Genomic DNA, 12,029 nt, shown 5'->3' on the forward strand with positions numbered 1-12,029 from the left:
TCTTAACCTGAAAAATGCAGTAAATGTTATAATTAAGTCAATTTCATTAATACAAATGAGTAAATTCTGCTTAATTTATTATTGAGACAACTTATATTAAAAAAGCACATTCCACACTAATAATATTAAATGCATCATGTGCCATAGACTAAATAATTTAGGAAATTTTACTTAATTTATTTGGGTAGATTTCACACAAAAAAAACCCTCAAAATCTACTCAAATATAATACGTGTAATATTGTTACCATAATTGTTTTAAGTATAGCATGTAAAAAATGTGTACATGCAGTGCAGTTACTGCTCGTGTATGCGAATTGACAATTCACCATTAAATGCGTTATTTTGAAAAGTGTTTTTTTAATATATATATAGCCTATATATATATATATATATATATATATAAATAATATTTTGGCTAAATTCTATTTGTAATTCAGATTTTACCTCAAATATTACCTTTGAATTGGAACAACATAATGAGAAGTAATTGGGATGTTAATGCTACAGTAGAAGTTTTCTTGATAATCTTGTCATGTTTACTGTGCCTAGATTGCAACTTCAGGTATATCACATATTTTAAACTGGTTTATTTTGTACCTCAAGTGGTAATTCGGCATTTTTGGGTTTATGTGATAAACCGGTTTGAAAGTGCAAAATTCCCTATGTTTTCCCTTTATTTCAAAATGGGCACCTTTAGCATCATTTTTCTCAAAAACTGCAAGGTTGTGTGCGGAGAACTTTTTCCTAAGGAATCTCTATATATTTCTGATGTTAAATATAAAAAAAGTAGGTAGTGCCCCACGTGGTGGAACGAAACCCTATTTCTAGGCCTCTTTTAGGCTACCGACAGCGGCCTATAGTCTTTTGGACATCATTTTGCTTAGTGATGTTTGTTTACTATGGGTGTCAAAAAACCTTTTCATAAATGGTTCTACAAAGAACCTAATAAAGTGACATGAAGAACTGTTATAGGTTCTTTAAAGAACCTTTGAGAATGGTTCTTCAAGGAACCTTTCAGTGAAAGGTTCTTTGGGGAACCAAAAAAGGTTCTTCTATGGCATCGCTGTGAAACCCCCTTTTTGGTTCTTCCTGGCACCTTTATTTTTAAGAGTGTAAACTAAGCAATGTTTATTTACAGAATAAAAAAAGAAGAAAATGAGAAAGAGAGGAGAATGGCAAGATTACAATCAGATAACCACGGCCTATGAGAAACATCAAATAATCAGGATCTCCAGCAGGCACATGATGTAGACTTTTTGTTGAAATTAAAGTCGGGTTGACATCTAAATCCAACGTTTGTTTTTACATCAAGCTCCAACGTTGGGCAGACGTTGAGTTTTTGTTGGAGTAAACACCAAAAAAAAAAAGTTTAATGCATTTAATGCATCTTTCTGTCAGACGTCTACAGAAGTTCTTATTGAGAACAAACAGGATTAGATGTAAATGTTTGTTTGAAAATGTTTAGTGTGAAGTCACCATCAGAAAATCAGTGTTGTGCAGTTTGATTTTTAACATTAGTTTATCTCTTGCTGCTGTTACTGTGTTATGGCAAGAACTGCAAGAGAAATTGCGTTCAGAAAATGTTGGCTACTTGATGATGCTAAAGACATGATCATCATGTAGTGTTTGATTCACTGATCATATTCAGAATCTATTATTTTAGATATCATGTTAATAATTTCACATTATTGATTGTAATAGTCCTGTAATTGTCCAGCAGTGGATGAATCTCAATAATGGTGACATGCCTCATGCCGCAATGCATTCTGGGTGCATCATACAAAACTCATCTATGGCTCCCAGAATGCATTGTGGCATTAAACATGTCACCATAGTTGATATTAATTTGCTGATTATTGATGTCTGAGTGAGTGTGATAGATGCTGGAGTTCAAATTGTTTAGTGGAAAATGTAGAATTACAGGCTTGCTATAAATAATAATGCAAAATGACAGCATATCAAAAGATTAAATTCTGGATGGCATCAGTGAAACAGACCACTATATGATGATTATATCTTTATCATCAAGAAGACATTATCATTTGATCACATTTTCTCTTGCCACAACAAACACAGTTACAACAGCCAGAGAAAAACTAATGTAAAAAAGTCAAGTCAAACTACCCAACTAAAGAAATACTGATCACCATAATGATGACTTCACACCAAACTATTATTTTCAATAAAACATCAACATCTAAACCTAATCTTAATAAGAACTTCTGTAGATGTCTGACAGAAATAAAGTCAATCTGGTTAGTAATAAGTGAAGCTGGTAATGCTGTGGAGTTGTTTAATCCTCCTCTGCTGAGATCTTGATAGATTTAATTTGCTTCCATGCATTTCACCCCTTTTTTCAGTGCGGTGCTTATTCTAACCAAAATTCAACATCTATCTGATGTTGGAGCTTGACGTCAAACAAACGTTGGGTTTAGACGTCAACCCAACTTTCATTTTCAACCAAAATATAACGTCTGACTGACGTTGGATTAGTTGGGAGTCCAACGTCTTCCGGAAGTCATGTTGATGTAGTGTGTTTGCTTTGAAGAGGCAATACTTAGAGTGTCATATACATTGGGAGTATATTAGTAATAATTACAATGGCATTCTGCATGTGTGTGCAGGTCAACCACCTGGGGATACAGTGAAGCCGCTGGCAGGACGGGCTCTGAGATGGGCCATGCAGGATTGGCAGATTCCTCAAGATCCTATGGGAGGTTCCCTCATACCCCACTACTGCCAGGGTTTCTTTGATGCCATCACCATGGGTAAGAACTGGACATTTTAATTGACACATTAACACTTTTCCTCGAACTGTGTAAAGCTGTTGTTTTTCTGTAGATGAGAATGGGACAGTGCTGGTGTTTCAGGGCCATCATTTCTGGACGGTGTCTTATGGCAGTGTGAGCGATCCTCTTCCGCTTCAGACTCGCTGGCCGCAGCTGCCCTTGGCTATTGAAGCAGCTGCTTTCTCCACGTTTGACAGCAAACTCTACTTCTTTAAAGGTAAAGACCTCAGGAGTTCAGACCGTTACCCAAACACAGGTAATACAATGTCCAGGGCAGTCCCCCATGTTCCAGAGTGCAGTTTTGTCCAGGGTACATCTGGTCTCATGGTGATATAGTGTATGTTTAGTGTATATGAAGAGTTCAGATGCAAAAGCCTCTAAACGCCACCTCCGTCAAAAATGAGATAATGACATTGAGTGAAAGCTATCTGAACACAGTACACGTTCAACAAATATATTTGCTTCAAATCCTCGAAATCTCAGCCTCAGCCCATTCAGAAATATCAGTTTGTCGGCAAAAGCCTCTAGACGCCACTTCCCTTTGGCAGCAAAAGCCACTACATCCCGAGAACCAATCAGAAGGCGCGAGCCGCGCGAATCAGTACAGGCTGTTTCAATAGAGCGGTGCGCTGAGGAGACGGATTTTTTGAGACGGCTGAGGAGATTGTTTTGTTTTTGGATTCAGATTTTTTACATTTTTAAGATGGAGTACGATGAAATGGAGGAGCCTGTCCTACTGACATCAAAAGGCAGAAGAGAACGTCGTTTATCTACCTCAAATCTCTTCCCGTTAATTTACAAGGCAAAAGAAAATCGGTAACTTTACAGTGAAAATAGCTTGGTCGCAAGTGTAGCATGCACTCATAACAGTTCTTGGTGCAGTGCTGTAACTTTGAAGGAATTTGATTTATTATATTTGAGATATACATTATAATATTACTTTACATTATTTAAGTCTTATAAGCTTCTTATACAAAATGCACAGATATTGATGTTTAAGAATGTTGCTCTGTTCTACTTGATTATACAAACTAAAACTATTAAACTATTTTAATCGCCAATTCTTTTTGCCAATGTGGTTGTACTGTGTGAATCGGGGGGGCTTTTGTCTTTATTCAGACAGGGCAGAAAGGTGACTGCAGAGAAATGGGGTGGGATTTGCAAATAATTGCAGATCTCATTCAGCCCCCCTGTAAAGAGGTGTGTCTACTGTTTAGTTTTGAAATGAATGTGCTCTAATCTTTTTCAGTGTTTCTAGTTACATTTTTATTGATTTTTCAGCTATTTACTATGTCTTGTCCCAAAGAGGTGGATTTAGAGGTTTTTGCGAAAAAAGCACAAGTGGATTTAGCTGTTTTTGACGCAAAAGAAAATCGAATTTGTTAAAAATCACTGAATTGACTCAAGTGACATTTTTGAAAAAAAGTTATTTTATTCAATGACTAATAAACTTATCAGTACCTTTAAAATGAAACTACTGGACGTGAACATAGGAGCCTGATAAAAAATGCTCATTTAAAGAAAATAAGTCTGACGGATTTAGAGGGTTTTGCATCTGAACTCTTCATATGTTTACCCAATTACAAAACCTGCTTTTGGGGATTTGAGGGTTGACACTGCATTCAGTTTTAAATTCAAAATTGGATTGCATTTCTCTTGCATGTCTATTTTACTTCAATAAGAATAGTTTGGAAATATGGCACATTATGTCAGGAATAAAGTAAAGCCGTTTCAGGAAGAGCAAGTTTTACATTTAGATTACTAAGGCAAATAGTTTATTTTAAACAATATGCACAGATGAATTGTTCACAATAGGAGCAGGAACCAGCAGAAAAAAGTAAATATAGTAAATACTGCAAGTTTCATTTTTCCTTAACTGTTCATTCACAAGTTCACCTTGATGAACAGATTTGCTGTCCTTGAAAGGAGGGGCTCAGTCCTGAGACTCAGCTAGAGCGAATTAAACCCCAGGACTGCAGAATTGGACAGAATGAGGACATTTAGAATTGAAGAGGAGATGGGATAGTGGTGCCGGCTTGACATGCAGAGTGCTTAATGACATCTAGTGTATTTTTTCCAAATGTTTTCAATGGGAGCGCTTGCGTTTTTGGACCCAGCCGTCCAATCACAGTGGAGGATGGACTAACACCACACTGACCAATTGCCACATTGTGCTTGTACAACGTCAACAGAGGACAACAACGAGCATAATAACCGAACAAAATCATTTAAAACAAGAGCCAGAGCAAAAATTTTACTTTGTATCAACATTTTTATATAGAAACAACACAGAAACAAACTATCTGTGAAATGAGATACTAGTTACACTTCTGTGGATATTCGGTATCATAGCAAGCAAAGTGTCTCAACTGAAATAAACAAACAAGCAAACAAACAAATAAAAAACACTGCTCGGCCAAAACGCTCTCAAGGGCCCACAGCTTTGGTGAACTTACATTTACAACTTTATTTATTTATATGAATTTTATCATTCATATAGCCATACTGATGTTTTTGTTGTGAACAAGCGTTCCATAGGCTTTGGAAAACACTGTGAACAGAAAAACAAACCATTTTTATATTCCATAGAAGAAGACATAAAGGACTGATACAATTCAAAGTGATTTATAAAGCGCTTTTCACAATACACTGTTTCAAAGCAGCTTTACAGAAAATCATGAGGCTGCTAATGTTTATAAAATATTTTAGCAGATTAGAGCTGTGAGATAATATACACTGTTAACCCTTGCTGTAAAAAAAAGTGACAGTATCATACAATTTTTCATTAAAACAGTAATATACCGTAGAAAACAATGCATTCTGGGTTATATTTGCATTTTCGAGAAAGTAGCCTACAGCCTACTGTGAGTTAACAGCGCTCAAAGTCGATACTCAGAGGCTGTGTTCCCAATCACACCCTATACCCTCAATCACTATTCACTACATTAGTTCACTAATATGGTCCACTTGAATGAAAAGAAGTGAGTGAATTGAGATACTGATGAACACCTGATTAGCAGAATCACTGAAGGACAGAGAAATAAGAACAGAAAAAAGAGAAACACAAGAACTACAATGACTTCCAGCAACACTGATTGTGAAATCAGTTTACAAACCAGTTTACGATTATTTCTTTCATACACGTACAAAAGTTCTTGTTGAGAATTAACAGAGATTTAGTTAATAATAAAGTTTGTAGTCACCATAATGGAGATCAGTATTTGCTGTAGTTGGTCTCTTGACCCTTAACTTCTTACAATTTATCTCTCTCTGACTGCTGTAACAGTGAGTTTATAAAGCACATCTGTTATTGCAAGAAAAAGTCAAGAGGAAGTTGATCAGGTGTTTTTGGCTTTTGTGATGATGTCACAAAAATCCTGGACTTGTCTGATTTTCAGATCTTTCCTGTATATATTCTTATGGGAATTTCATATTTAGCATATATCTGTGAATCTACAACATGAAATCAATATTTCTGTAATCAGGTCTTCTGAAGAATATTTTAACCATATATTGCATTAAAAATGTTTTCACTCCTGCTTAACTTAGACACACACAGACATCAACAATCAGTGTATGAATCTCAACAATGGTGACAATCAAAAGTTTCATGTCGCAATGCATGCTGGGTTCCAGGATAGTATAAAACTCCCAGCATGCACTGCTGCATGAATAAAAAAAAATATTGCCACCATTGTTGAGATTCATGTGTTAAATTGTGATATCTCTGTTTCTAAAAGATAGTGTAGCTCTATTTTTTTGGTTTATGTATGATGTGTTAAAAAATAGAGTCATAGTAATTTATTGCTGTGGATTCACAGTGGTGGTAATGTAACACTTTTGATTGAGGATTCAACTCTGAATGAGTGAGAATGAATTAGATTACTGAATGAACAGGCAATATGATGATTTTGTCATCACAATCGCACTCATTCATAAACTGTGTGTGCACAAGTGTGACTTGCAAAAATGCAGCAAAAGAAACACTAATGCTTTAGCATCAGCATCCCAACTAAAGCAAACACTGATCTCTATAATGGTAACTTCAAACCAAACAACTTCTGTAGATGTATGACAGAAATAAAGTCACACTGGTTAATAATAAGTATAATAATGTTAAATGGCTGGAAGTCAGTTGCATATTCACTGAATTATCTGCAACACTGCGTCAATGTTACTTTTTACTCTTTGTAGTGTGGATTTTCCTGTGGGGTTGAAAGGGTTAACAGTGTAAGGTAAAAAGACACACCCACAAAATGTATTTTGACAGCAATAAACTGTAAGTTATAAAACAGGTTTATACTGGCAACACTGTTGCCAGTAGTTTACTGTAAAATCTTGTTTTTTGGGTCACCATTGTGCTGAAGAGTAGAGCCTGTGCTTCAGTCCAGGAGAAGATCTACAAACATTGATGATACGCTGTGTGTTGCTTTATTTAAAGGAGAACTCCGGTGCAAAATGAACCTTTGGTCTAATTACACATTGTTACCTAGTCAACCGTTATCTGAGATTTGTTTTCATGATTATCGAATGTAAATAGTTTTATCTCTACAAACAGTTTAGCCTATAAAGCTAGTATAACGCTAGTATATTGTGCATAGTGTAATGACGAATAAAAATCGCTTGTTAATACCACTAACAAGGCTCAAAATAGCCCCACACTAGCACGGTAGCATAATGAGGGTCCCTACCTTCAAACCGAAGCATTGAGAACTTTGTCAGTGTCCAGACAGTTTAATAAGAAGATATTTTGAACATACAGTCAACTTCGCGTATACAGGCAGAAGCCATCTTTGAAATACAGCCTTTACCAGTCGATCTACGAACGCCGATCTAAGCCTGCTGTTCGCGCTCACCTTATCACAACTTATAGCTCGTTCACATTCTCACCAGCGCACTTGGATCGGCGTTCGTAGATCGACTGGTAAAGGCTGTATTTCAAAGATGGCTTCTGCCTGTATACGCGAAGTTGACTGTATGTTTAAAATATCTTCTTATTAAACTGTCTGTTGTAGCCACATTGAGATGTGCCTTAATTAGCTCAAATTATGCATAGGGAATTTTAATAATTAATCATGAATATGATTAATATATTGCATATTACAGTTAAATTATCGAAATTGAAAATAGATCGATTCTATATATGAATGGTAAATCATAACGAATTATAATTCCTCATTCATATATCAATGGTCTCATTACAGATCGATTATATGAGACAACTTTAAGGGAATCAATTTAGTTTATCAAACAATCGGTTTGTCCAGCAAACAGCCGTAAGGTTAACTAACCCACTTCTCAACAAGGTTGTCCCTTTTTATAAACTCCAAGAAATCTCAATGTTCCGGCCGTGAACATTAATTTTCAGGTGTTTATAAAATTTACGTTACTGATATAGTAACAACTTGTAAAGCTTTTGTAGCTATAGGACCGCATTTCATTGACTTATAAAGTATGAGCATTCAAAAACAATCAAAAATATAATGGTTTTAATTAAATGAAACTACGGATACAGAATTCTACATTTAAACACGGGATACATGTATGTACAGTAAACAGTAAAACTAATGATACAGACGAACAACAAACAGGAGTGAGAGAGAGAGATTGCGAGAGCGCAAGATTGGGAGTGAGAGAGAGAGAGAGAGAGAGAGTGAGAAGATGAGAGATCTTCTGGTTTGGCAAAATTCATCACAGACACAGAACCTTTTTAGACACCAAGAATCAACAGATCTTAAACCTTGAAAGAATGGTAAACGGTTACTTGCACAGGTAAAGCTCTTTGTGGTTGATGTGAAGCAGGGTGCGTGTCTCTGTCCTCGCGTCATGCGTTCACGTGGTCTTTCAGAGCGGGCAAAGCGCGTTAGTTTGAATGAAGGCTTAAAGGTATTTGGTTCTCCTGGTGTTGCTGAGGAAAACTGTGTCTTGTGTGTGTGTATCTCTGTCATGTGGCTGCCGAGCGTTCGGGTTCGTCCAGCGAGCCCGGCGTGTTTGAATGTCCTTGTAGGTGAAGCTTGCCAGTCTGGCTGTGTTCATTTTCTTCGCGAGAAGACATGAACAGAGGAGCCTTCGAAAAAGATAAAATAAACTTGAAGAAAACAAAAAGAGAAACGATGGATCATCACACTAAGGCGATGTCCAGACGCACGAGGAGTCACATGATGAAGCCACGAAGAGCAGGAAGAGCCAGGGAGTTTTGGGCAGAGAGTTTTCAGGAAGCTTTCAGAAGCGTTTCAGAAGGGTTTCAGCAGCCGCCTAGGGAAGCTCGGCGCGTCTCTTTAAGGACACTTAGGTTCACGCCCCTTCTGGCATGAAGGCACCAATCAGCTGGGAGAAAAGTGCCCGCGGAAGATTCCTCTTTGTCTTGTCAGGATCATTTATGATGGTATAACATTTTGTCATTCCTACCCAGAAAGATTGTACAAACCGGACAATAGATTTTACAGTAATATCCTATGTATGACTGGTTCAGTCAAGACAAGACGGTCAAACAGCTACCAGACATGGCAGGTAAAAGTAGAAGAACATAGAGTTACATTCATATGCAGAATTACAAGCATTTTAAAGTTGGTTAACACGCTATAAAATTGTCAGTACTTCCTGTATGGCATGTGACGACATCTAAGCACAAAATGAATACATTTAAAACATTTAGAGGTACTTTTCTCTGAAAAGTTCCATGGCTGGTGTTGTGTGTTAATGTGTTGGAACATTCTTTTGATGAACTCTTAGACTTCAGAGCTATACACTAGCAAACCACACTTCTATTATAAAGCAAAGCTAATAAGATATGCATGCGTACAGGAAGGTTGGATACAATTTCTGTGTTATATACATTTATATACACATTATAGGACATTTGTGTGTGTGTGTGCATTAATGTGTGATTGTCCTTAAGCGTTCAGGCAGCTTTGTGGACTCTTTCTGTGGGGGGGGGGGGGGGGGGGGGGGATGCGTGTCTCGTGAGACGGCGAGGTACGAATGGTTGTCCATTTGTTGAAGACAACGCTAGCTTGTTCCAAATGTGTCATGTGCTAGCCATAGTGGCACCAATCTGGTCAACATGCCCGAAGGGGGTCGTATACAGAATGCCCCCTTTGTTTACTCACGAAGAACTGACCTTTGTTTGCAAATCGGGATTCGCTAATTTAGATACATCTCTCCGGATACCCTGTCAGAGTCACTACACTGTACACTTACAGAGTTCTCAATGCTTCGGTTTGAAGGTAGGGACCCTCATTCTGCTACCGTGTGTAGTGGTATTAACAAGCGATTTTTATTTGTCATTACACTATGCCCAATATACTAGCGTTATACTAGCTTTATAGGCTAAACTGTTTTTAGAGATAAAACTATTTACATTCGATAATCATGAAAACAAATCTCAGATAACGGTTGACTAGGTAACAATGTGTAATTAGACCAAAGGTTCATTTTGCGCCGGAGTTCTCCTTTAACAGACAGTGACTGTGTAGTTGCTGGTCCAGTGGAAATCTCTTTATTTACAAAAGTTTTTTTGTGGTTTCAAATGAAATAAGTTCACAGTAATACTTTGCTCAGGTTATTAATGCATTATACATTTTAGTTAATACATTTAAATGACAGTTGGTCAAATTAAGGCAGTCGGTTTCTGCAAGTGAAATTAGTTAACTCGAGTTTTAGTGCATTTTTACAGTAACATACTATAGATTACAGTAAAGAACTGTACAATTAACAGTTAATTGCTGGCAACAGAGTTGCCAGTATTTTACTGGAAAAAGACCTGGTAAGATCTAACAGTGTATAGTCAGTTTACATGAGTGTGTATCTGGGTATAGTATTTGATATACTAGTAGTTGTATAATTCGTTATTATTAATTTGTTAATTAATTTGTTATTAAAAAAACCTAAGAGTGAATAAAGGTCATTCTTAGGTAAACTATTCCTCTAAAGATGCATATTGTCAATACATCTCCATGTTTGTTCTCCTGGTAGGAAGACGGGTGTGGCGTTACTCGGGCTCTGATCTGGACCCTGGATTCCCCAGGAGGAACAGTAAACTGGGCTTACCTTCGCACCCTGACTGCGCCTTCTTCTACCAGCCTCTGGGCCACATGGTGCTCTTCAAAGGGTCCCGCTACTTTGTCCTGAACCTGGAGTCTCTGCGCATTGAGCCGTACTACCCTCGTGCCCTGAGGGACTGGAAGGGGATTCCCCGGGGGGCAAACGGCGCCTTGACTCGGCCCGATGGAAAACTGTATTTCTTTAAAGAGCGGCAGTACTGGAGGTTTGATCCCGGGAAGCTGAGCATTACTGCGACTGGACAGTGGGAAGAGAGGCTGCCATGGATCGGCTGCCACACCACTCCATCATAATGAGCTACTCCGACCAGAAGAGGCAGTCAGACTAGATCCACAATATTAAGAGGCGTTTGGGATATGTGCAATTAATGTAAGGCTTAAAGGTTTTGTCTGGGAAAAGGACAGAAAAACGTATGCAACGAGAGCTGGGTTGAAGTACACTGGCGGTCAAAAGTTGGGAATAATTAAAGTCACCCTGTGATGAAAATCAAGATGTCAACAGCATTACTGAGTATTTTCTCCTTAAAGCTACAATATGTACAAAACAGGAAGGAAGACGGCCTATGGTTTCTAACAAAGACGAAGCTTGATGAGGCTATGAAGGAGAGTGGAGCGATGGGAGAAGTCGTTTTCACCATCCAGAGATGTATAGAATTCACGAATCATATAAATTATATATCAGCCAATAAATTAGTTTTGTATCCCCTGTACGTTTGATGACACTATGTTATGTCATCGTAATAAATAAGCTGCCAGGAACGTGAAATGTAATGCTATATTAGCCTGTTACTAATATGTGACTATTTGTCAAATGATTTAGAGGGTTAATGCTGCAGTTTTACACGTTTTAAACAATCGCACTAAAAGTACATTTGAACGAACCCACAGTGTTTGCAAGTAATGACTAAATATTTTTGTGCAACACATAGGATACTTAATTTCACTGCCATAGACTTGATAAAAGGTGTTACTGAAGTACAAACAAAGTGCAATATAACTGTAGTGTACAATAAATAATATATAGCCTATTTGCTTACCCATATATTAAAACACATGCGAGAGCGGAGTCTCTGTGGACAGATCAAGTCCAAGGCTCAATCCCAATTCACCCCTTGGCCCTACCCCTTGTTTTTGAGTGTACCCCTTGGCCCTTAAAACAGAGTTACAAGTGCCAAGGG

At 37.6% G+C, this 12,029-nt stretch overlaps 1 protein-coding gene across 1 annotated transcript in view; it reads left to right on the plus strand.

The window, feature by feature from the left end:
- mmp28 (matrix metallopeptidase 28) overlaps nucleotides 1-11,336 on the plus strand; it is a 42,040-nt gene extending 30,704 nt beyond the window's left edge. Inside the window, exons 6-8 of the mRNA XM_056270815.1 lie at nucleotides 2,627-2,770; nucleotides 2,844-3,008; nucleotides 10,766-11,336. Of these exons, the coding sequence (XP_056126790.1) occupies nucleotides 2,627-2,770; nucleotides 2,844-3,008; nucleotides 10,766-11,145 (689 nt within the window). The 3' untranslated portion in view covers nucleotides 11,146-11,336. The remainder of the gene's footprint in view (nucleotides 1-2,626; nucleotides 2,771-2,843; nucleotides 3,009-10,765) is intronic.
- Nucleotides 11,337-12,029: the final 693 nt, after the last annotated feature.

This window comes from Rhinichthys klamathensis, unplaced genomic scaffold (assembly GCF_029890125.1).
Source record: "Rhinichthys klamathensis goyatoka isolate OS25496 unplaced genomic scaffold, OSU_Roscu_1.1 h1tg000014l_1, whole genome shotgun sequence".
Classification (NCBI taxonomy): domain Eukaryota; kingdom Metazoa; phylum Chordata; class Actinopteri; order Cypriniformes; family Leuciscidae; genus Rhinichthys; species Rhinichthys klamathensis.